At 38.5% G+C, this 22,649-nt stretch overlaps 1 protein-coding gene across 1 annotated transcript; it reads left to right on the forward strand.

Annotated features, from left to right (window-relative positions):
- Positions 1–336: 336 nt before the first annotated feature.
- mlycd (malonyl-CoA decarboxylase) lies at positions 337–14,743 on the forward strand. The gene is made up of 5 exons (XM_083551714.1): positions 337–968; positions 8,218–8,330; positions 8,439–8,595; positions 8,687–8,839; positions 13,679–14,743. Exons 1-5 carry the CDS (start codon positions 399–401, stop codon positions 14,222–14,224), a joined length of 1,539 nt encoding a protein of 512 aa, XP_083407840.1. The 5' UTR covers positions 337–398; the 3' UTR covers positions 14,225–14,743.
- The last annotated feature ends 7,906 nt before the right edge of the window (positions 14,744–22,649 follow it).

Consider the following 22,649-nt stretch of genomic DNA (forward strand, 5'->3'; position numbering starts at 1 on the left):
AGATAGATAGATAGATAGATAGATTTGCGAGTTGCGACATAATTATAAGTAGCTAGTTAATTATAAGTGCATTTTGGAATAGCAGGTGTCATGGTTGCCAGGTCTCATCCTTCTGCAAGTGTTCCGGAGGTCTTCAAAATAAATGTGAACAACAATTTGTTATATATTTTTTATAATTCATTTTAATATGGGTTGCATTACTTAAAAAAAGCTTGCGTTTAATTTATTGTTGTAATTAACTACTCATACGTTCACATGTATAGCGCTTTTAAAATAGCGCACCTGGCAACCCTATTAGGACCGCGCCCCCTTTGAGAACCCGGAAGTGCTTTACGATTCTTTTAGGTCACAGCGGTTTATTTTGGTCCTGAGCAGTGGTGTATATACGTGTGCGTGCCATGACAGCGATCAGATTGAGCTTGTGTACAATCTCGAGGACCTGGAGACACAACTGTCAGTCTGTCCACAGCTTCCGATGGTGGACCTGTCGCTCATATTCCTCCGTCTCAGGACATATTAATAAAAATAATAGAAAACAAAATAATCACCAGCAAAAACACATGAGGGTCATGGAGGAGATGCTGCGGAGGACCGTGACTCCGTTACCTAATTATGAGACGAGAGAGAAATCGCCTCCACCCCCAGACTCGAACATTCTGGACTTCATGCACTTCTACAGAAACCTAGACAAAGAGCAGAGACTCGCGTTTCTTGAAATACTTTCCAGGGAGTATGGAGTGGATCACAGAGGAGCTTCGGAAATGGCCCGGAAACTGGTCGACACGCAGATACGAGACTTGGCTACTATACTGCAGGCGGAGGACAGACTGCGCTACAGTTTAACCCCGAGATACAGACATTTACTGAACCACATCAGCAGGGCGGAAGGAGGGGTGAAGTTCCTGGTCGACCTTCGATCTGATGTTATTGAGTTTACTTCTAAAGTTACTGACAGCCCGCACCTGAGGGTAAATTTGAACACTAGTTAGTCTTTTGCACTGACTATTACCACGTAACATTGGCACATTTTGCACAAGAAGCATTATATTAGACAGAAATGCTTCTATGTGGGGTTTGGATCAATGGGCTGAAGTGCCTGAGAGTGTTTACATGACACCAGCAGTGCCCTTTAACCCACTTCAGCCTCTGGTGTCCTGTGGCATGAAGTACAGGAACATGAGCTCAGATAGTGTCTGACTTTTCCCCTACTTCAGCTCTGAAAGTTCAACTGTTTCCCCTTCAGTGGCATTTCAGCACCAGGACACCATAACACTATTACACGTCTGCCATTCTCCTGTGTTATGCTACGTTTCCATTTTTATACTTCACGTCTCTTCATGTTTCTGTTTTAAGACAGGTGATGGAGGTTACACTTAATTTTTGCAGATTTCACAACACTTTTTCTGCTGTTTCTAGAAATCCACAGAAGCTCTGTGCTGCGACGTGTGAAATCAGATAACAAAGATCCACTTACGTTTAAGTCTTATGTTATTACGATTAAAATATAATGCTAATATTAGTTACTAGATTAAAAAAAACGACATGACAGGAAAGGAAAATATCGCGCTATTGCAAAAACATGCTACCGATGGAAAAAATGGTGGGGAAAAAATATATTCTTTATGTAAATTTTATATTTTTATTTCTATTTTGTGTATACCTGAAAACTAACTGAAAAAAATAGCTATTATTTAAATAATTATTTTATCACTTTATGATTAAGAAATGCCATATTATAATGGAAATATTCTTTACAAAAAAAATCTTTATTCTGAGAATACAATTTTCACTCTAATGAAAAAAAGATCATGCTATTACTAAAACCTCAGAGTCCTTCGTCCTTAGACGAACCGTAGAGGTCCTTACTTTACACTTATTACATGTAATTATGTACTTTTTCATTCTAGCTATGTGAGATTTGGGGAAATTGGTCACTTTATACTAGATTTCCATATAATGGTGTGATGTTTTCTCAAGAAAAAAAAAAACCTTTATTACTAAAAACATCACCAGGTAGTTCAAATTCTGCAAATGGGAAAAACTATCCAATCAGAAGTCATGCATCAGGTATCACCAGTTGCCTGTCAATCATTTTGATCAGTTCAGTATTCCTCCCCCAAACCCACTAGATCATCTAGATGCTTAAACACTAAAGCAGAGGGCTGCATTTTATTGCATTTAGAGTTTTTAAGCCGGTTAACTTCAGCTCACGTCCACATTTAAAGCTTAAGGCTCTGGGAAACCCTTCAGTGCCTTAACCGTCTTCACATAATCTGCGCTACTGTGCCTCGCAGCCAAATATGAAGATCTTATATCTGCTCACTGTGGAGCTGAGATGATCGAACACATTAAGGAGTGTGAAGCTTGTCCTGGCATTAAAAATCCAACGGATGATCAGTTTAGGATTCGTAGCTCAGCATGGCTCATATTTTATCTTGGCTCCAGATGTTATTCATCCTTTTTTTTTTTGCAGATTACTGAGGATAGGGCAAGGATTTATTAGTTAAGAACATGCTGTGTCAACATTGTTGCTTCTAAATCTGTTCTGCTTTATTAGTTCGGTCTGTTTAAGCGCTTCAAAATGTCACTTCAGGTCACTCATCTGACGAGTATGTGTTTGAAAACACTTGGTAATATTTATTTTAGTTTGCTGCCAGTTTGGAGTTGTTGAACGTGCTTCAGAAATGCACTTCTTAGTGTTGAAGAGCCAGGCAGAGTATTTGTTCTGGTTCTTAAACATCAGCACTTGTTCTCCTTTCATAAGCGACTGAATCGCCGTATTTCTCTCATGATTACAGTGTGATTTAATTTCTCTGCCTTAACCATAGTCTGACATTCAGCCTGATTCACACTTAATAATATGCTTAAAAGCTCCATTAAAGACTTGATTGAAGGACGATTAAGATGTGCATGGTCAATAGAGGGGTTTCAACTTATAATTGACAGGAAGGAAAACTCTTCAAAGCAAGCGTGAAATGATTTAAAGGCACTGCAGTCCAGACGGTACATCGTGCATCACATGGTGTCTTTTCTTAGACATGTTCAAATTTGTGCACCGAGCCAAGGGTAAAACTGTTTGATGTTTTGACTATGCAGAAGAAATTGAGGAAAAAATTTCTCAGGCAAACATTTTGACCTGCTCGCATTGCATATTAAATCTCGAATATCGAGGCGTATTAGGCTTCCGTATAGACGCTGTCTTACACCCAGGGTGATCGCAGAATATTACGCTAGGCTTTGAAAATTATAATGTATTACCTTGTATGTAATGTTCCATTACGATTACTCATTGTTTTTACGCAGCATGCGCCTGAGTTTTAAATCTGAGGTATTATTTCTCACCTATAATCCAAATCGCAAACAAAACATGCGTAAGATATGCTCTGAATGTTTATTGAAAATTTGTCCAGTATATCATGCTGAGACCTTCAGCAATGTGATCACATGATTTTTGTAATAATTACCATTGTCATACGTCCATCGTAGTCTTTATATATATATTGAACGTAATGTTAACCTTGTCCTCTTGAGAGCTTTGCAAAGCTATTCAGGTCATAGCTACAAGTAACCTGTCAGACTTCTCTTTATTTCTTTGTAGCTTCCTATATTTCATACTTTTTTCCGACTTTTGGATGTGACAAGCTTGAGTTGGGTTCCCTTGTTAAATTGCTAACCTTGTTATCTCACTCCCATGCTGTCTTCAAGCAAGCTATAAACGGATCTTTTGCTCAGTGTGGCACTTGCTTCTCAGTCCCTTGTGTGGTGTTCAGTTGTTCTGTTCTCCCTCGTGGAGATAGACAGTCCAGTAGGTCAGAGTGTACTGGCCAAGCACTGACTTCAAGGTCTACTCTATGCATTTACATTCCAACCATTGATTCTGCCAATAGTGTAAGGCAGTGGTCCCCAACCCCCGGTCAATTGTTACCGGGCCACACAGAAATAATGCATAACTTGCATTATTTCCGTTTTGTTTATTGTCTGATTCTGAACAATGTTTTATTTTGGAAAATTCCCGGATTCTCTCCACCACATCTGTCTATGACTCACGCTTGATGCACGTCATGATTCCTCGGTCACATGTCTTACCTCCATCCACTACCTTCTTCAAGGGGCTGCTCCGGCACATACTCTAATACATTACCGCTAAATTCTCAAGCTAGCAGAACGAACAAAAAACAACACCGTGGGTTCACGTTTATTATTATATTTAGAAAATACCAGTTTTTATGCCAGTCGTATCATTTAATTTTGTTGTATTTATCCGCCACACCTTAAAGGCCAGTCTGTGAAAATATTGTCCGACATTAAACTGGTCCGTGGCACAAAAAAGGTTGGGGACCACTGGTGTAAGGAATATTTAGCGAACAGAGCGAGTACGGGTAGTTCCCGATTTACACGGGTTCAACTCACCTTTCAATCTATTTTTCAATCTTGGGATGGCGATACGAAAATATCGTACAAAATATTTAAATTTTCACGTGCAATTTTTTATTTTGTACACATCGCCCACCTTGTGAGATGCCTTACTCTCACTAACAGTTTTCAGTTACTCGGTTGTCAGTGTTGGAGCGTGTGTTTTTTTCTTTGTTTTTGGCGTTTCAAACACTAATTTTAGCTCTGTCTCTCTCTCTCTTTTTTTTATGGACGTCGTCGGACACTGAAACAGAGTGTGTCCAGCTCCGCCCTGGACTCGCAAACCGGCCCTCATGCACACATACACATACATACTGTATATAGTGTAAAATTGATACATTACGATAGTGTAAACTGCTCTGTTTGCTAAATTATGTACTGTAATTTCATAAATTATTATTTATTAGGTCTCGTGTTACGATATTTTCAATATCGTTTTGATGGTGTCCTAGGAACGCGTCTCCATCGTAAGTCGGGGACCACCTGTAGTCCCTTTAGTATGCCTTAGCAGCTTCCTCCTCAAACAGATCTATTGTCGTTAATGGAAGACTTTCTTCATCTCTGGCCAGGTTACCTGGGCCTGTGTGTCTGGTCCTTCAAAATAGGTTGAGGATAACTCCTGAATGCAAGGAGCTCTAATATATGGCCTTGTAAGTTTTCTTAACTGTTCAGCAAATGCTATGCGTCTGAATCGAATGAAGTGCCCAAATCCTAGGGTACGAGCTTTCCTACTGGAATTGCTCAACACCAGAAAGTCCCCAAATTGAAGCACCATTGATTGTGTGTCTCTGGGAGCTCATTAACTTGTCACAGCTTTTCTAAACAGTTCAACACACTTTCATCTGCCACGCTTTCCCAAGAGCCCTGAGTGGGATCTCATCCTTTTACTGAAGTACCTCAAGATTTTCCCTTATGAGCCTATCAAGCATGCTGAACTGAAGAAGGCCTTTCTACAGAGTGCCTTTTTGCTAACAGGCCCTCACAGAAAATAGGAACAATTATGTGCATTGGTGATGAGTTTGCTATGGTGGCCAGATAGGAGTCTGGAGTGACCTTGTGCTTGAATTAGGAGTTTTCTTAATTTTGTGAACCATTCAGGTGGTTGACCTTGCATTTTCATAAACAGGAACAAGGAAGGATATTTTTCAGTACTCGAGGATGGATTATTGTGTCTTTGTGCCTTTTTCTCATGGCCATCAAATAGTTTATCTGCCATGCATAGAATAAAGTTCCCATGTCTAAACCGAGTCTGGCTCACTGGTTGGTGGATGTCATCACCAATAGCCTACAGGCCCATATGTCAACAGTGTTTATATCATAATGGCAGAGGCCCATTGAAGACAAAAACATTGACAGACTATGAAAAGGGCATGCGAGTCTCTCACACTCTCTGTAGTCATGTTTCATTTATGACATGGCAGAAACGCTTCAGAAATACTGCCAACAGACTAATGAAGACATAATAACCAGAGGTAAGTTGGGCTAGTATTAGATACATGACTAATTCAATATTTATTTTCACCCCAGAGAATCCTGTATTTATTTATAACACTTACACCCGCAAACAAAATCTTTGAGTGCTGCAGTTTAAAAGATTTTGGCCTAGAGCATGATGCAGATCTGCTGTGTGATTTCTAGATCCCTCCTCAGGTTCTGAGGGAAAATGAGCTATGTAAGCAAATGCAAAGCAGCAGTAGGTGCAAAATTTTGAAAGAGCTGTCATTTGCTTTGGCAGTTCAAGTGAAATAATATCCTATAAGCGCTTAGAAGTCATTTTCCCTGTCCAAATTGGTGTCAGTAATGATCTTTAGTTGATGTGAAGGCTCAGAGCCAGGGAAGAAATACAAACTAGATTTGTGATTGACAGAAAAGAGTGTAACTTTTGTGTGTCTCTTCTTGCTCATGAACTTCGCTCCTTTTCTCCAACGACTCTGGAGACAGTTTTACCACATATAGACTAGATTTAATGTAACAAATTAAATGTGTTTTATTTCTAATCACTTTATTGCGCTAGCATAGCCTTTATTCACACTAGCAAGTGGCAGGATATTGTTTCTTTTCTCTCTACATTCGTGATATACGGGCACAATTTCAGCAAAAGTGGCAACGTAACATGAGAACATTTCAATTGACATTTTCTCAATTATATGTAAATTAGGTATGGCATGGTAAAGTGACTAATGCTAGCTGCTGGCTTGAATGATTTCCTTGTGTTCCTGCAGTTATTTCCCATTCAAACAGTTGCTTAACCCTCACAAGGGAATACAAGGGTCTTATGGGGCTCAACAGTTAAAGCTCTGGGTTACTGCTCTGAAGGTAGGGGGTTTAAGCCCCAGCACCACCAAGCTGCCTGTGCTATATTCCTAAGCAAGAACCTTAATCCTTTCTGCTCCCTTTTCCAATTTGGCTACATCCTACCCACCAGCCAGCTTTCCCCATTTATACAACAGCTAGCCAGGCACAGTTATCGCTTTAAACTGCTGTTTCTGCTGCATCAGGGGGCACCAAAAGACAGTGGAAAGAAAACCCTTTCCACCCTCTTTTGCATATCAAAGTTTACAGACACATGATTGACAGAAGTGAAAGAGTATGATATTACTCCCATATAAAGAGTACGGCCAATTTAGCTTTCTTGGCCCTCAATCATGGATGCATGTGGAAATATTTTCAGATTCTAAAATGCAATTATTCACAATCGCTATGCTTTTTTACAGAGGTTCCAGCTCCTAAAATGTATGATAAAAGTAAAAAAAAAAAATGCTTTTCCATATATACTCCCTCCCAACAGCTTTAAGTCCGATTGTATTCCTAGATGGTGACCGAATGGATGTGTATCAGAGTGTATTTATTGATAGAGACTTCAAAGCTCATTTAAAAGCCATTCTGAATAAGAGGGCCTGCCAAATGCCATAAATGTAAATGTACATTGACTCTAAAACCACCAGGGTTCATCTAGCAAAACATGAGGTAATAAGGTAATGGTATACAGTAAGGTAATGACATTAATGGAGGATTTAAGATGGCATGAAGGGCAGGTGCAATGCAAGGAGGGAATGTTAAAATACAGGATTAGGCAACGTTGTGCTTTGTAGGTTATAATCTTTACCCATGAGTAAATTAAAGTAAGTGTGTGTGTTTGCACCTTTGCAGTGGTGCTTTGAATCTTATTTATAGCCAGCTTATTATCTCTCCTAAGATTTAACGTGCATACAAGAAGGATTTTCAAGCTTATTTTACTGACGGGTGTGCCTAAGGGTGCATGTACAACGGTGTTCACACGTCAGTGCCTTTTAGTGATTGTGCACAAGAGTGCAGTTCTCTGTACCTACTCAGATATGAAAGCTGACCCACTGGAGTGGCGTGACTCCTTTATGAAATTGCGTGATGTTTACCACAGATCTGCTCTGCTCTCTCTCGGAGCACATCTAATAACATCAGCTGAAGGGCAAACAAACAGGTCTAGAGTGCAGCAGCCTGCAGAGAGAAATCTGATTTGTCTAAATCCGAAACTCAACATGCCAGACTGCAGAAGATCAGAAACCGGCTTTGAAATATTAATGTGCCGTGGAGCAACGAGATTTTACATATGCGTCAGACGCGACGTAATCTGGAGGCAAATTAAATTAGTGTTGAAAGAGTTTACTTCAATAAATTCTTTGATTTCCTTAGTAGAGAGAGATTTCATTAACCAACATACACAACCTGTCAACTAATTAAGAGTTTGTTAGCTGATTTGGAAGGTTAGAAACAAGGATTTGCAGGAGTGAATGAAATAATGTATAATAGTGTGTATGTGTGTTTCAGGACCTCAACAGCACATTAAAGGGCCTCCTGTCTGAGTGGTTCTCGGTTGGGCTTCTCCAATTAGAAAGAATCACGTGGAAGTCCCCTTGTGAGCTCCTTCAGAAGATCAGCCAGTAAGAATCTTGTACAAAATGCTGAGATCCTAGGCCTTGACATAACTAGATAAATAGAAATCACAAATAAAATCACTAGTAAATGCTGATCAGGATGTGCATTAACAGGTATGAAGCGGTTCACCCAGTGCGTAACTGGACAGACATAAAGCGCAGAGTCGGGCCTTACAGACGCTGCTACTCCTTCACACATGCCTCCATGCCTGGAGAACCTCTGGTGGTCTTACATGTGGCTCTAACAAAGGACATATCGGATAACATCCAGGTTAGGGAATACTTCTAGATCTCACGACCACTTTCTAAATACTATTTATTTACTTTGCTGACATCTGACATCAATATTGTTTATTGTCTAGAGTATTGTGAGAGAGTTCACCACATTGGATGCAGTAGAAGACGTGGAGAAGATCAGCACTGCAATCTTCTATTCCATCTCCTCCACCCAGGCTGGTCTGCAGGGTGTGGAGCTCGGCAATTACCTCATCAAGAGGGTGGTACGAGAGATGCAGGTTAGTGTGATGATGGAGATGAGAGAAGGTATATTTATTTAGTAGATAAATGTATATAGTGTCATTTATAGTACTGTTTAGGAGATTGAATTGAGATTTATTTCTGCTGAAAACACCAACATAAATAAATGATCAAAATGAATCAAAGATATTTAATGTATTGTTGAAATTAATCTGACATATAGTAAATAAAATGCAGAACCAGTACATTTGACCATAAAAGACCATTCAGTCTTCAGGTGTTTGTTCATTTGCTCCAGGTTTAAAAGTTTAAATGAAATATATTTTATGGTTTCCTACAAATGAGGGATATGAAGTATATTCAGTCATTCATTCATTTTCTCCCGCTCATCCGTAATTCGGGTCGTGGGGGCAGCAGTCTAAGCAGGCCCCCGCCTTCGACTGCTGCCCAATCCTCACAGCACCGTCCCTTACAGTCCCTCCTGCAGGTGGTGAGCCCACGGGAAATGAAGTATATTATTGGCCTAAAAAAAAAACATTTTGTAAAAACTTGTGTTCCAAGTGCATCCAGTACAGAAATGCAGCCAGTAATGTTAATAAATAATTGAAATTAAATGGTCCTCTCGTTCGAATTTAATTTAAATAGTTGGACATTTTGTGCCATTCTGAGTGCAATTAATTACTAATTTGTCTTCGTGTCTTTATATGGTCAAATAAAATACTAACATTTGCGCAAATGAAGTGTTTAATAATATTTCTTTTTATTTTGATGCTGCTGATGGAATACTAGTTTAGAAGAGAACCTCTGGTCTCTGTGGCACCCCAGATCAAAAGAAATGATCAGTCTCAGAAGGCCTGACAATCGAAAGGGGTTTTTTTAGGCTTGTGCGTGTTTTTGTAGACTTTATATAGAGCCTGATTTGAGTTTTTGAGGTAATTTTAGCTAATTAGTAACAAAATAATTGATATACTGTTTTCAATTCACCAGAATTTACCTGAAGGTTGTAAATACATTTGTATGTCAATGCCTGGAACTAGCACATGTCCAAAAACCAAAAGGGTCCATTTTAACTTTGTGTAATTCTTTCAACAATAGATGTCGCCACAAAGTAGATTTACCAAATCTTAAGAGGATCCAGATTTTGTAGGAAACCCCTTCTCTTATACTTTACACTGGAGAGTTAAAATGTGAATCATTACTTTTTTCCACACATACACAATAAGTGTGCTGAAAGGATGTTCAGCATCAGCCTATAAATACTATAAAAAAGTCATGAGATGAGCACAGGACAGTCTTTATGATTGCAGCAGCAGTTTTTGGGAACAAATCCACAGTTTTTAAGTGACGTTCTAAACTAAATCACTAGAGATTAATTTTTTTGGGAAGGGCAAATTGTTTGAATATCCATGTGGGATGATCTACAGCAGCTGAAGTAGAGCATCAGAATGAATTGGGTAGCTCCAACATGTGAGAGCAAACAAAGTAGCAGAGGTGCGACCTCCCTCAGCACGGGAGCTCAGCACCACCCAGAGCTTAGTGTAATCACATCTTCAGTCGCCTTCACATTTTGTCTGACACTCAACCCGACAGAAGAACAAACAAATGTAACACTAATTAGATCTCAACTGACAGCCTTACTGAGCAAGAAAAATGTGGAAGCTCCACCATGTCGGAGACATTCGCACGCTTTATTGAACGAAGGCAGAAATGAGCCAGGTGGCTGCAAAAATAAGAGGCACTCTGGTTTAAAGATGATCTGAATGATCTGTTTTTTTCTTCATGGAAAATCCTGATGAAATAAAGAGCAGAGTGGCTGCTTGTGTAATGGAGGTCAAGGGCTCTTAGGAGAGCTCTATCTGACATCTGAATGAGGGGGGCAGGGGAAATGGGATGGGGCGAACGCAGGGCTGATGGCTATAATTTCATGCAGATGATCCACATCGATGTGATTAGCGCTAGTGCTGCAGAGACTCAGCCGTTTTTCTAAATGATGTTTTTTTATGTCTACATACCAGGATGTCTTTATGGACATCCTGCAATGCAAGTTGTGGAAGTAAAAGTTGTTGTAGCACCATATCATTATTGAGAATTCATTTCTGATTATATTTAGATTTTGTTCTTTTCGATTATATTCCACAGCGCAATCAAATCCTGAATTTTCAGCAGGTTTTCAGTCTTTTTTTTTTTTTATGACTGCACGCCTCAGAACGTACTTTTGGCTTGTAATACAAATGACCGATTTATATGAATGCATTTATTTATATTAATACATGTTCAGTCCAATTTGAACAGCTCATGCAAAAGAAATTGTCTCTAGGAGAGAAAACACAGGGGAGTCCGTGGACAATTCATGACATTATGCAGCAATGAACAGTTTTAAAAAATGTGAAGTGTTCAGGTAATAAATATGCATTTCTATTTATACAGAAAAATATTCACTCTGCTATATTACAGGCTTGATCACACCCACTTCCATTCATTATTTTGAATGGTACGGCATAGATTTTGTGTTAGTCCTTACGTATAGACAATAACTCACAATATTAATACTGAAATATGGAGTTAGCATTATGTAAACACAAGCTATGTACCATAAGAACATCCCATTTTTTTGTTTAAAATAACCTTCACTCTTCTGGAAAGTTCCAGTTTCTCAAATCAAAGTTTAAATTTAAACTAGAGTTAGGATTCTGGTTGTGAAGATTTGTGCTCATTCAGCCACAAGGGCTTTAGTAAAGTCAGGTACTGATGCATGGTAAGGAGCCCTGGGGTTCGTCCCAGAGGTGTTCAGTAGGGTTGATGTCAGAGCTCTTTAGCAGGCTATTGAAGACCTTCCACTTCAAACCATGTTAACTCTGTCTTTATGAAGCCAAGTTTAGGTCTCCTAGTTAAAGTGGAGAAGAAATTGAATGTTACTGCATCCAAATACATTCTATACAATTGTGTGCCTCCTACTTTGTGCTAGAATTTTGGGGAAGAACCACATATGGCTGGAAGAGTCAGTCGCCCAAATGTTCTTGTCCATTTAGTAGATTTTATACAAAAATATTATCTATAAAAATGTATTTTTATTGAATTATTTTAAATTGGTAAGATATGTAGGAAATTTGGATGAACCTAGTCAAATTGATTAAAATCATAATGTGAATATTTGTAAGATAGAGATTGTGTAGAAGAGAGATAAAAGGGGGATTAGTATGCACAGGGACAATGTTAGTGTTTGAATTGTGGACTGTTTCTAAGGGCTGAAGGTGATTCATTCTGCCAGTGGGGAATAGCTACAGTGATGGATGCAAGATTGAGGGTGAGGAAAATGTATTATTAAAATGATTATTGTGATTTAGAAGGTTGAGAGGCGGTTATAGACATCTTGCAGTGTTGTACTCATGAAGCACTTCTTCCCTTACTTTCTCTCTCAATTTCTCACACACACACACACACACACACACACACACACACACACACACACACACACACACACACACACACTGTCTCTTCTCTTAGGCCCGTTGACTGAGGATTTGCAGTAAATTTAGCTGATGAATAGAAAATGACCCCCAGACACACTTATCCTCACTTTCTTCAAAAGCTTGATAGCGAGCATGCTACTAAATGATGGAGAGTCAGACAGAGAGAGGGGGACCAGATTTAGCTTTTCCCTTCAGGGACCAGGCTGACAGTCTGGCTTATTTTGTTGTCTGCTTCCTCATTCTCAAATATAGACCAAAGAGAGAAAGCGAGAGATTGTGCACAAGCATGAATGTGTGAGCAAACAAGGGTGGTTATGTCTCATGCTAGTTCTAGTGAAGTGAGGGGGAAAAAAGCACAGAAGAGGTGTTTGACACGGCTGACCGTATTTTTCAAAGTGCAAAATTTTTCAAAGCTATTCTATGAATAAGTTATGACGTGTTTTGATTGTAACAAAGCCTCACACACTACTAGTAACTTGCAACTACTATCATATAAAGAATAGGTTTCTAAATGTATAGTGTAAAATCAGTGTTTGGTTAGAATGTAGCTTGTATTATTTGTAGGCTTTCACCTAATGACCACATGCTTCAATTCTCATTTAATATGTGACCATACATTTTATGTTAAACATCCTCTGCTGAATTTCTAGCCAAAGAAACCGTACGGAAATATGCAAAGGAAAATTTCACTATTATTTATATATCCGACAATAAGAGCTGCTATTTGTTCTGTATTGCAGCAACCATCTGTTTTTTTTTTTTCCCGCAGCTACTATTCAAGGTATATAGCATTAATAACAATGTGTGCACTAGAGGTCTTGAATTCAAGTTTATACAATGTACACTAAATAAGCCAGGGGTATAGCTGGAAAAGAGCAGCCCAGTACGTTTTTTGCATTACTGACATTAACTTGAAGAGAATAGAATGATTTGTTAAGCACAATCATTTGTATGCTTGTCAACACACCAGGAAACAAGTTGACATTTGGTACAGCGTTTTTCCTGCATATCAGGACATAAATCATTGTATGGCGCGGTGCTAGTCGTTGTCATGAAGTGCACAATCAAACGTGAAGTAAAAGTTTTGTTCCTTTTTCTTTTGAATTGCAAAAATTATTGTGTTAAAGGTACCAATTTGACTTTTAGCTAAATTCTTAGGTGCTGCATGAGTCAGCTTTCAGGAGCTATGAATGGCTTGGTTGCTGGCAATGAGTGAAAAGAAAGGTTTTAATTTGCATTTTAAAACTGTTTGTAAGTTGTATGAAGATAGACTATAGATGAGGATTTGACTGTAGAATTGGATGATGTATATCATAACTTATGCTCTTTGTAACGTGTTGAGAAGCATGTTATTGGGTCAGATTGTATATTTCATATTTCTTTCTTTCCTGCTTTTTTTTTTTATAGAGTGAATTTCCACACATGACTCAGTTCTCCAGCCTGTCGCCCATCCCTGGCTTTACATCATGGCTGCAAGGTTTCCTGGCCCAGTACAGGAAGGAAGGTCATATCTCCGAGCTGCTCTCTGAGCACGAGTTGACTGAAGTGGAGGAGGCGACAGGAGCGGTTTCCGGTGTTGCTGCGGTCGATGCACTGCGTACCCTCCTTGCCTCTGGAGATTGGCTTCGCTCTGAACGCTTGACCCGCGCTATGGAGCCGGTCCTGATGCGCTTGTGTGCCTGGTATCTCTACGGAGAGAAGAGGCGTGGCTATGCGCTCAATCCGGTCGCCAATTTCCACCTCCAGAACGGTGCCACGCTCTGGAGGCTCAACTGGCATGCGGACACTAGCCCCAGAGGCATCGCTAACTCGTGCGGCATCATGGTCAACTACCGTTACTTCCTGCAAGAGACTGGCATTAACGGCAGAGCCTACTTGCACAACAAAGTCATCAAGGCATCGGATCAAGTGCTCAGCCTTGTCACACAGTTCCAGAAGAATAGCAAACTGTGAACAAATCTAAACAATGCAAGACTGAAGCAGACTGAAGAGGTTTGAAATCCTCTCGTAAATCTGTTTAAAAATGCACTTAGGGGGACGTTCTAATTTCAAAGTCCACTGTTGTTTGGGTGTTGGCAAGGCCTATTTCTCCTATGTAAATCATCTTACTCTCTTCAGTGCTATACATGCCATGTGAGATGCCGTTTAAGCAAAAGAGAAAGACCTAAGCAACTTTTTTCTGGCAGACATCCGTGTTAAATTCCAGAAAGAAATAACATGACTGGAAACTTGAAATGAAGCTAAACTGTATATTCTAAATTACTGAATTCATCAAGTCAGACATTAGGAACAAGTGTGGGGTATAAAGAGTAAATTCATAAACAAGTGTCTGGCAAACTTCATTGTTTTAACTAACTCTAACACTAGTCTAGCTGCTTGTGCTATTTGTAAAACATGCCGTATGGAGACGCTGGCCGGACACGTGTATCAGGGTCTTGCTGTCATTAAAGAAAAACTCCACCCTAAAACACATTCAATATTTCAATTGAAGTTATCTTTGTGTTTCCTTTATATCCATTAGAACTCTATTGGTTCTCTGTTGCTCTGACATTGCAGGAGGACATTGTGAGTGCATAAAATGGTGTTTAATGAACATTAAACCCAAACATTGCAAAACGAGTACCCATTAATGATACATACAGTATTGTATTTACTGCATAGTAAGTATAGAGGACAGCAAACATTCAGATGCACAGTTCGTGAATGCAACACAGCTATAGCTTTGAGAACTTGGCTATACTAAAAGTCTAAATCGCTGTTGTCTTTAGGTGGAGACTTTGGAGACAGAGTTTTCACTAGGACCAGTATGACCTGGTAGTCAAATGCCTTATGCGTATTGCAAAACCTTTTGTTAAAATTAGAGTGGAGTTTTCTCTCTAATTCTCTCACGATTTTAAGCATTCAGCCAACACACCACTGAATGTTCTTAAAACTTGGCAACAGAAGCTTTCAGAAAGTGAACTGTCAAGATTTTGCTATCAGATATGCTCATTGATTGTAAGCATAAAACGTTGTAATATATGTATACAGTGGAACCTCGATAGTTCATGACTTTTCATTTGGAACAGGGCTAAGTGTAACTCGTGAAAAATCTGATAAGCGATAAGCCTCGAGTGGCTTGAAAGTTCCGAGTAACATTTTATTAGTTGGTACTAATAAATTACATAAAAATGTTTGAAAAACTATTTATTATTGTATTATTCATTTAAAGTAGTAAATAAAACATTTTTGAGAAGTAATTTACAATTTTCGTTGAGTTTACAGTACAGTACATGTACAATTCCCCTTGAAAAAGGAACCATCAAAAGGAGAGTCAAAACCTCACAATGTGAGGGGTCATAGAACGTAACCCCCACGAGTATCGAGGTTGCACTGTATATGTGGATGGATTGATGGTGAAAGAGAGAGGTATGTATGTGTGTGTGTGTGTGTGTGTGTGTGTGTGTGTGTGTGTGTGTGTGTGTATATGTGTATTTATATATATATATATATATATATATATATATATATATATATATATATATATATATATATATATATATATATATATACTGTATACATCCTTATGTAAAAAGAATTATGTTTTGAAAATGGTTTGCTCTTCAGTGGTAACCAGTAGTTTTGTAGTAGTGTGTTTAAAAAAGATTTATGTACATGCAAAATGCTTTTCAGCTCATTCCCCCATCTGAGGTTTTGCTTGTGCTGTACCTTTTAGCGCCTGCACGAGTATGATTTTGCTGCAGACTTGTTTAGCGGTTTTGAAAGACTAGGCCTAATGAAGTGCGAAGAATATATCAGACCCTGTCATGTCCCTGTTTCGCAATGTGCGTTCGAGAGAATGAGGCAGAGCGGGTGGGCGGAGCCTGCTGGAATAAATGAGGCTTTGATTTCTTTATTAGTGTGATGTCCATTATTGTGAAACGCTCGCTCGCTTGCTCATACGCGTGTTGTGCCAGACAATTTTTTTTGTTTTCTTTCTTCTCCTCATTTAGCAAGTGAAGTCCAATTCATATGAGTGTGTTTTTGCTTCACCTGAGATTTATGTACATATTGATTCCTTTGTAATGAACGATGGTCGGCAATCACCTCATTCGTTCGGTCATTTTTCTTACCCGGCCAACAGTAAATGCTCTCAGTGCTTGATAAATATTAGGTTCTGAAGATGGATTGTAATGTATCTTAAGTAAACCATCCGAGTAAGCAAACACATTTGTATCAGCGTTGGATAGCACACATGACAGCTTTTCTGTCTGCGTTCGGAAAAGATTTAACACTCTCCAAGCCATCTTTATTCCACTGCCCCTTCTGGAGCCTGACGAGACGGCGGCGCTCACGTATCTGTTTTCGAGCTCTCATCCTGCAAAAAAGTATCAGTTAACTGTGAAATTGAATTTTCGCTCCTACCCTTTGAGCAGCACTGCCCTTGAAAATGAATGACGTCCCAAATACAGTTGAAATCAATTGAAACATTTTATGATATTCACTTAAACCGCACACAAGGTGGAAACCATAAATGGTGTTTAAAGGACACCTTTAGGAAGCCTCTCCTACAGAGATTGAGATAGCGGGGAGTGTATGTGATCGAGGAATGTAAAGTTGCAGTCCCAGTGCTGTTACAGTGCACTTGAACACATCAAGGGCTCCGCTGAAAGGTAAACGGAGGCAGAGTTACTATGGTAACTGCCACGATACATCTCATATCCTTCATTCCTCTTTTTGCATCAATTCGTCCTAATCTGAGACCAATTTTTATGGACGCCGATGCGCCTCCATCCTTCCCGAGTGGTTTTAGGCCAATTTCTCTGACATTCTGCTATTTGATCAAGTGATACGGATGCTCATGGCTTGTCCACCGGATGAGAATTTTTCACTTATCAGCACAGCTCTGTTAGGAAAGTGCTCGAAATGCCAATCAACGAATGAGTGTTATTGCTGCATGAACAGATCTCTATTCACTAAATCCATGGGTGCACATCAGAGACTGAAGCCGTATTGTAGCCTAACAGATCAGTCAAGGATCCAGCAGCAGCACTTGAGAGGGAATCGGCTTATTTGAAGCGGAGTGGTAGAGAAAAGGAGATGTTTTCCTTTGCTGTTCCCTCAAGGATTACTGAAGCTGTCATTCAGCTGCGAGCCAGCTCTCTTCACACACAAAATCCTGCTGAGATTGAATAATACAAGCTGCTTACCGTTGAAATTGGTGATTATTTTTTTTTTTTTTTTTTTGACAACTCAAACACATTAGAACACTTCAATACGGATTCTAACTTTGTGCTTCATTGATGAGTTACCTTCTCATGATTTTAGCAGGATCTAAGAAACTGCCACACCATGCACACCAAAGGAGTGGTGGCAGTTTTGGGAGGATGGCACATCAATGTGTGGTGTGGTATAATTTACATGATTGAGAAATTGTAGTCATAGGTTTGTGTGCCAGAAACTACATATCTGTTATAAAACATACAAAGTCTTAAACCCAGCAAACCAACATGGCTGTCTATATATTACATCCAACAATGAAATGTACTTTATACACCAATCATGCATAAATGACCATCTGCCTAATATTGTGTGCCTACATGATAGTCCGGTATCCACAAAAATTTGGCCATACAGTATAACATAATTAATTAATTTTTCTAGCTAAAATATCAGCGACGCAAGCTTGTCCATATCAGCTGTTATTACAATGGGGAACTTATGGAGTGGCCAAAGGTTCTGGCACCCTTTGGATCTGACAAGATGTATTTTTAATTTTTTTTTTCAAAAGACAAACCTAAACCGAAGAAAAACAGAAGAAAAAAAAACAGTAAATAATAAATTGATCTTTACATATGCTTACCCACCCCTTTTATAGGTACATGTCCCCTCACCAGTCAGCCAATCATATGGCAACAACGAAATTTTATAAAATCATGGGAGAGGGCAAAGAGATCAAATTATATTCCTCCAAGTCTCTACTCAGTATGGGTTTGATATTTGTGTAGATTACTAATAATTAGGCATTCATTATTAAATTCCCACAAGGGAAACAAGTAAAAAAGGTAGCCTAATAATGTTGTAAAAGCACACACCTGACAACAATGCAAAGGATTTCCTCCTGCATTGGACTGTGATAAGTGTGGACTATGGCTATAACTGCCATGAACAGTTTTTTCATTCAAGTGTTCATTAGTGAACAGTTGCATAACCTTAGCAATGATGAACTATAATGACTAGTCATTCAAAGTCACCCAGATAAGGATGGGTTTCCTTTAGAGTCTGGTTCCTCTCAAGGATTCTTCCTCATATCGTTTCGAAGATATTTTCAATTGCTACTGTCACCACCGGCTCGTTCATTAGGGATAAACTTATAGAAACTCTATTATAATGTCAAAATGTATATACTTTAATTCTGTAAAGATGCTTTGGGACAATGTCAAATATGTTTAATGACAAATTAAATTAAATTGAAATGAGATTGATGAAATGAGAAGCCTCAACTTCAACAAAATATATTATTTAAATATACAGCCTTCATTCTGTATGACAAATCTAATTCATTCTTGTGCCTACTGAAACTACTCATTTTAAGAGGACATTAAATGTCTGAGTCCCCACCTAAACTGAAGTATTACACTATTCTTTACTAATCAAAAATCCAAATATGTAATAACAAAAAGATTTTGTTTAATATTTGTTCTTTTTTTCTTCTAAAACATCAAAAATACATTACATTATTTCATGCCATGAAATGTCTAGTTCCAACACATATGACGTTCAAGAACATCACACTGACAACCAGGGAATGAAATTAGATTTTTGCTTCAAAATGTTATTTATTCGCATCTCATTTTCCAAGTTTCCAGAGATGCTGGTTCAGAATCTGGAGCCAAAAAGAGCAACTGTAGAATAAGACCTTACAAGATGGGAGTAGACTCGTCATCAACGCTACTGTGACCAGGCGACTGCACATTACATCTTCAAACTCATTTATTAATAAGTAATTACCGTCTGGATTGATTAGAATGCGTTTTGGGCAGGGCACGCACAGGAAGATTATAGAAAAGCACGCAAGAGACAGATTGGCCAGTTGCCTGAATGAACAATAAGTTTAATACCATCGCGGGTTCGCACAATAAGTCGCAGAGGCCGAAGATTTAACTGAAAAGGTTACCACGAAATGAAAGCTTAGGAAATAAAGGTGGGAAAAGAAAATGATTTTTATGCTGTTTAATAAGGCTTGGCGGTTGGGTGCGACTAAAGCTGAAATGAAAAGTGAGAAAGGAAAAAAAAAAAGGGGGGGAAAGCTTCTCTTTCATTTATAGGATAAGGAATTTGATTGAAATTATATATCTGATGTGTTCTGGGGTCAAGGTTTATGATTTAGGTGAAATTCATTTTTAACCTGCATATTACATTCACCTTTTTTGAACTATTCCTGGGATATACGAAGTCCTGATCTGCTAACACAATAGCATGAAACTAAAGGGAAATCCAGTCCCGAGTTTAATTAATATTTATGACTGATTTATGATCAAAATGCAAGTAAAGGGTTGGCAAAAAAAAAAAAAAAAAAATGTAATGTGCATGTAAGTGTAGGCAATAAATGGCAAAGAATTGCATTTAATGTATAATAAGAGGTGGCACTCGTATAAAAACAATGGGATTCAATTTATTCGGAAATCCATCCTGGAGCATTTACACAGGAAATTTGCTATTTATGAAAATCCAGTCTTCTGGGAGTTTTGCGGAGATTTTGGCCGAGAGACTGAATTGTGTGAGAGTTGGAAAAGCACGTAGGCGTAAAAAAGAATTCTGGCCAACATTTACCTAAACTCTTATAGCAGTTAAACATAGAAAGCATCACTGTGTGATGTGTTTGGTGTCTATGATCACTTGGGGAAAGTGTAGCTGTTTGTTTCTGTATTATCATGTCAAATAAATTGCTACAAAACTCACACATAATTCACGTTCTGCTTCCAGATTTGATGCAGTTCAGGTGCCGTTATGCTGCAAAATAATATCTTTTTTTATTAATGCAGATATTCAGTCTAAATAACTTCCACCACAGGCCTTGAGAAATGCCTTTTCAGTTGTGTTCTCATTTTCTGCTTTGTGTTTAGCTCTCTTTACCTTTTATAGAGTTTTGTCGGTGTTACAATATGCAAAGGCGCTGTGAACTGAACAACCTTTGCTTGCACATGAGTATAAAAGAATTTCCAAAAAAGTGCAAATCTGGTGGATGGTTTTTGTTCGTTTTGGTCTTCAAAACATTTAAACACAACTTTACTGAGAAAATGTGTAAAAGACTTGGGATTATATGTGGATTATAGCATTGTCATTTGGCAGCGCTAACAAGTGGATGCCAACGATGTTGACAGTAATTTCCTGACTGACCAAAATGTTTTTTTTTTTTTTTTTACATTCTTTATTTTATAGACACATCTAAATTTCTGCATGCAGTAAATCACATACAGATAAAGTAGTGTGATAAGTACATTCATTCTAATGAATTTTAACTAATAATTATAAGAGTAGGAAAATAAAAGAGAGAAATTGTGCATATTTAAATTAAACGAAGCTTCAAATAATGAAGAAGCTGTTGGTGTTAATGCCTCATGCCATTTATTTCACATAGCCTATTTTAACATTCCGCTCCATTTATCAAAATGACCATATTCACTACATAAGTTAAATGACAAAACTCATTCATTAAGCTCAGCAAGGTCATTAGGTTATTTATACTAAATATATTTTCTATACTGTGATACTACAGTTACAGTCATTTATAAGGCAGCACATTATTATAGAACAATGATCAAACTGACTAGAACTATCTGTACGTACAATGGTTTCCAACATGCAACCAGCCGTTGAAAATAGTGTATGCAGACAACCCATGATACCGTAAAATAGTAAATCAGCTTCTCTTTGCTCATTTTTCAGTGTCCATTATTTATAAAGATATAATGTCCCTTGATTAAAAAAAAATGATTGAAATATTTCACTATCAGCCTCTATAACAAGATAAAAGATTGTCTTTCCACGAGCAGGCACTAGCACTCATGTCTCTCATTTGCAAGTTAAAAGTCTTATAGTGCAACCTTTCCATGCTTTAGCGACGAATAATGTACATGTCTACATCATGACTGTAGCAAATGTTGTCTCATGTCTTTGTACTTAAGTACAAAAATGTTTTCCCCCTTAAGTAATTTGTTGTAGCCTTTGACGCACCATAATAGCACATATGAGAATATGTAGATTTTCACTCGAAGAGGCTGTCTCTTTTCCTGTTCCAAAAAAGAAAAAAGTGCCTTTGGGCTGTTGCATGCAGTACACTAGATGTTAGAATCATTAGCGCAAATATTGCTGCATGCCAGAGCTAGTGAGGTTAGAGTGCAGCTCATGCCTCAGCCCTGCTGTATAAATAATTGGGCTTTAGGCCTGCAGGTGTGTTAGATGTTACAGATCTCTCAGCATTGAGTTGCACTCTGGCCCTGTGTAGCAATGGCAAAAGCTCTGCTCACAGCAAGGACATTAATTCAATCAATCTGTCCAGCCTCTAAGGCCTACACAGGCTATAAACTGAAATTCACAGCATGTTCGCCATTCTTTTTACACACACACACACACACACACACACACACACACACACACATACACACACACACACACACACACACACACATACACACATATGCACCAAAAAGCAAATCTATTTGACCTCTCTTGGCTTTTCTGTCACTGAATTTTTTCGCTCTGCACTTACCACTTTCTAACAAGTATTAAAGTCTCCGTGTTCTTCTTTTGCCTAGGTAAATGTTACTTCTGTAATGAGTGTATGGCATCATCTGTCTCTGAACATGCCTTCGGGGAGTGTTGAGAGATTCGATCCTTCTCTGAGTATGTGTGTGTGTGTGTGTGTGTGTGTGTGTGTGTGTGTGTGTGTGTGTGTGTGTGTGTGTGTGTATATATATATATATATGTATATATATATGTGTGTGTGTGTGTGTGTGTGTGTGTGTGTGTGTGTGTGTATGTATGTATATGTGTGTGTCTGTGTGTGTTTCTGCGTGTGCCTTCATCCGCTGTGCCTGAATTTATTATGCCTCATACAGCACCTGAACGAGGACCAGATTAATTCAGGGAATGGCACTGCATGTATTATTTTACGATTAATTACAGGACTGGAAAATAGTTCAGTATTATAGTATGATTTGTACTTTGCTTAAATACTATTGTCATTGAATCTTACTCAAGGAGAAGAAAACAAACCCCTTACCTTTTCTTGCGAATCGCAAATGGCATGCACATATGCTCTTTTGCGCTCTCTCTCTCTTTTTTGTTTTTTTGCTGAATTACCTATACATACAGCATGACATCTCATTTGTTTTTT

This window comes from Silurus aristotelis (assembly GCF_946808225.1).
Source record: "Silurus aristotelis genome assembly, chromosome: 10".
NCBI classification, from domain to species: domain Eukaryota; kingdom Metazoa; phylum Chordata; class Actinopteri; order Siluriformes; family Siluridae; genus Silurus; species Silurus aristotelis.

Excerpts from the sequence above, each read along its gene's own strand:
- mlycd (XM_083551714.1), top strand. The coding sequence starts at position 399 with ATGACAGCGATCAGATTGAGCTTGTGTACAATCTCGAGGACCTGGAGA. Across the intron at positions 969-8,217 it reads CTGACAGCCCGCACCTGAGG|GACCTCAACAGCACATTAAA; the intron begins GTAAATTTGAAC and ends TGTGTGTTTCAG. Across the intron at positions 8,596-8,686 it reads ACATATCGGATAACATCCAG|AGTATTGTGAGAGAGTTCAC; the intron begins GTTAGGGAATAC and ends TTTATTGTCTAG.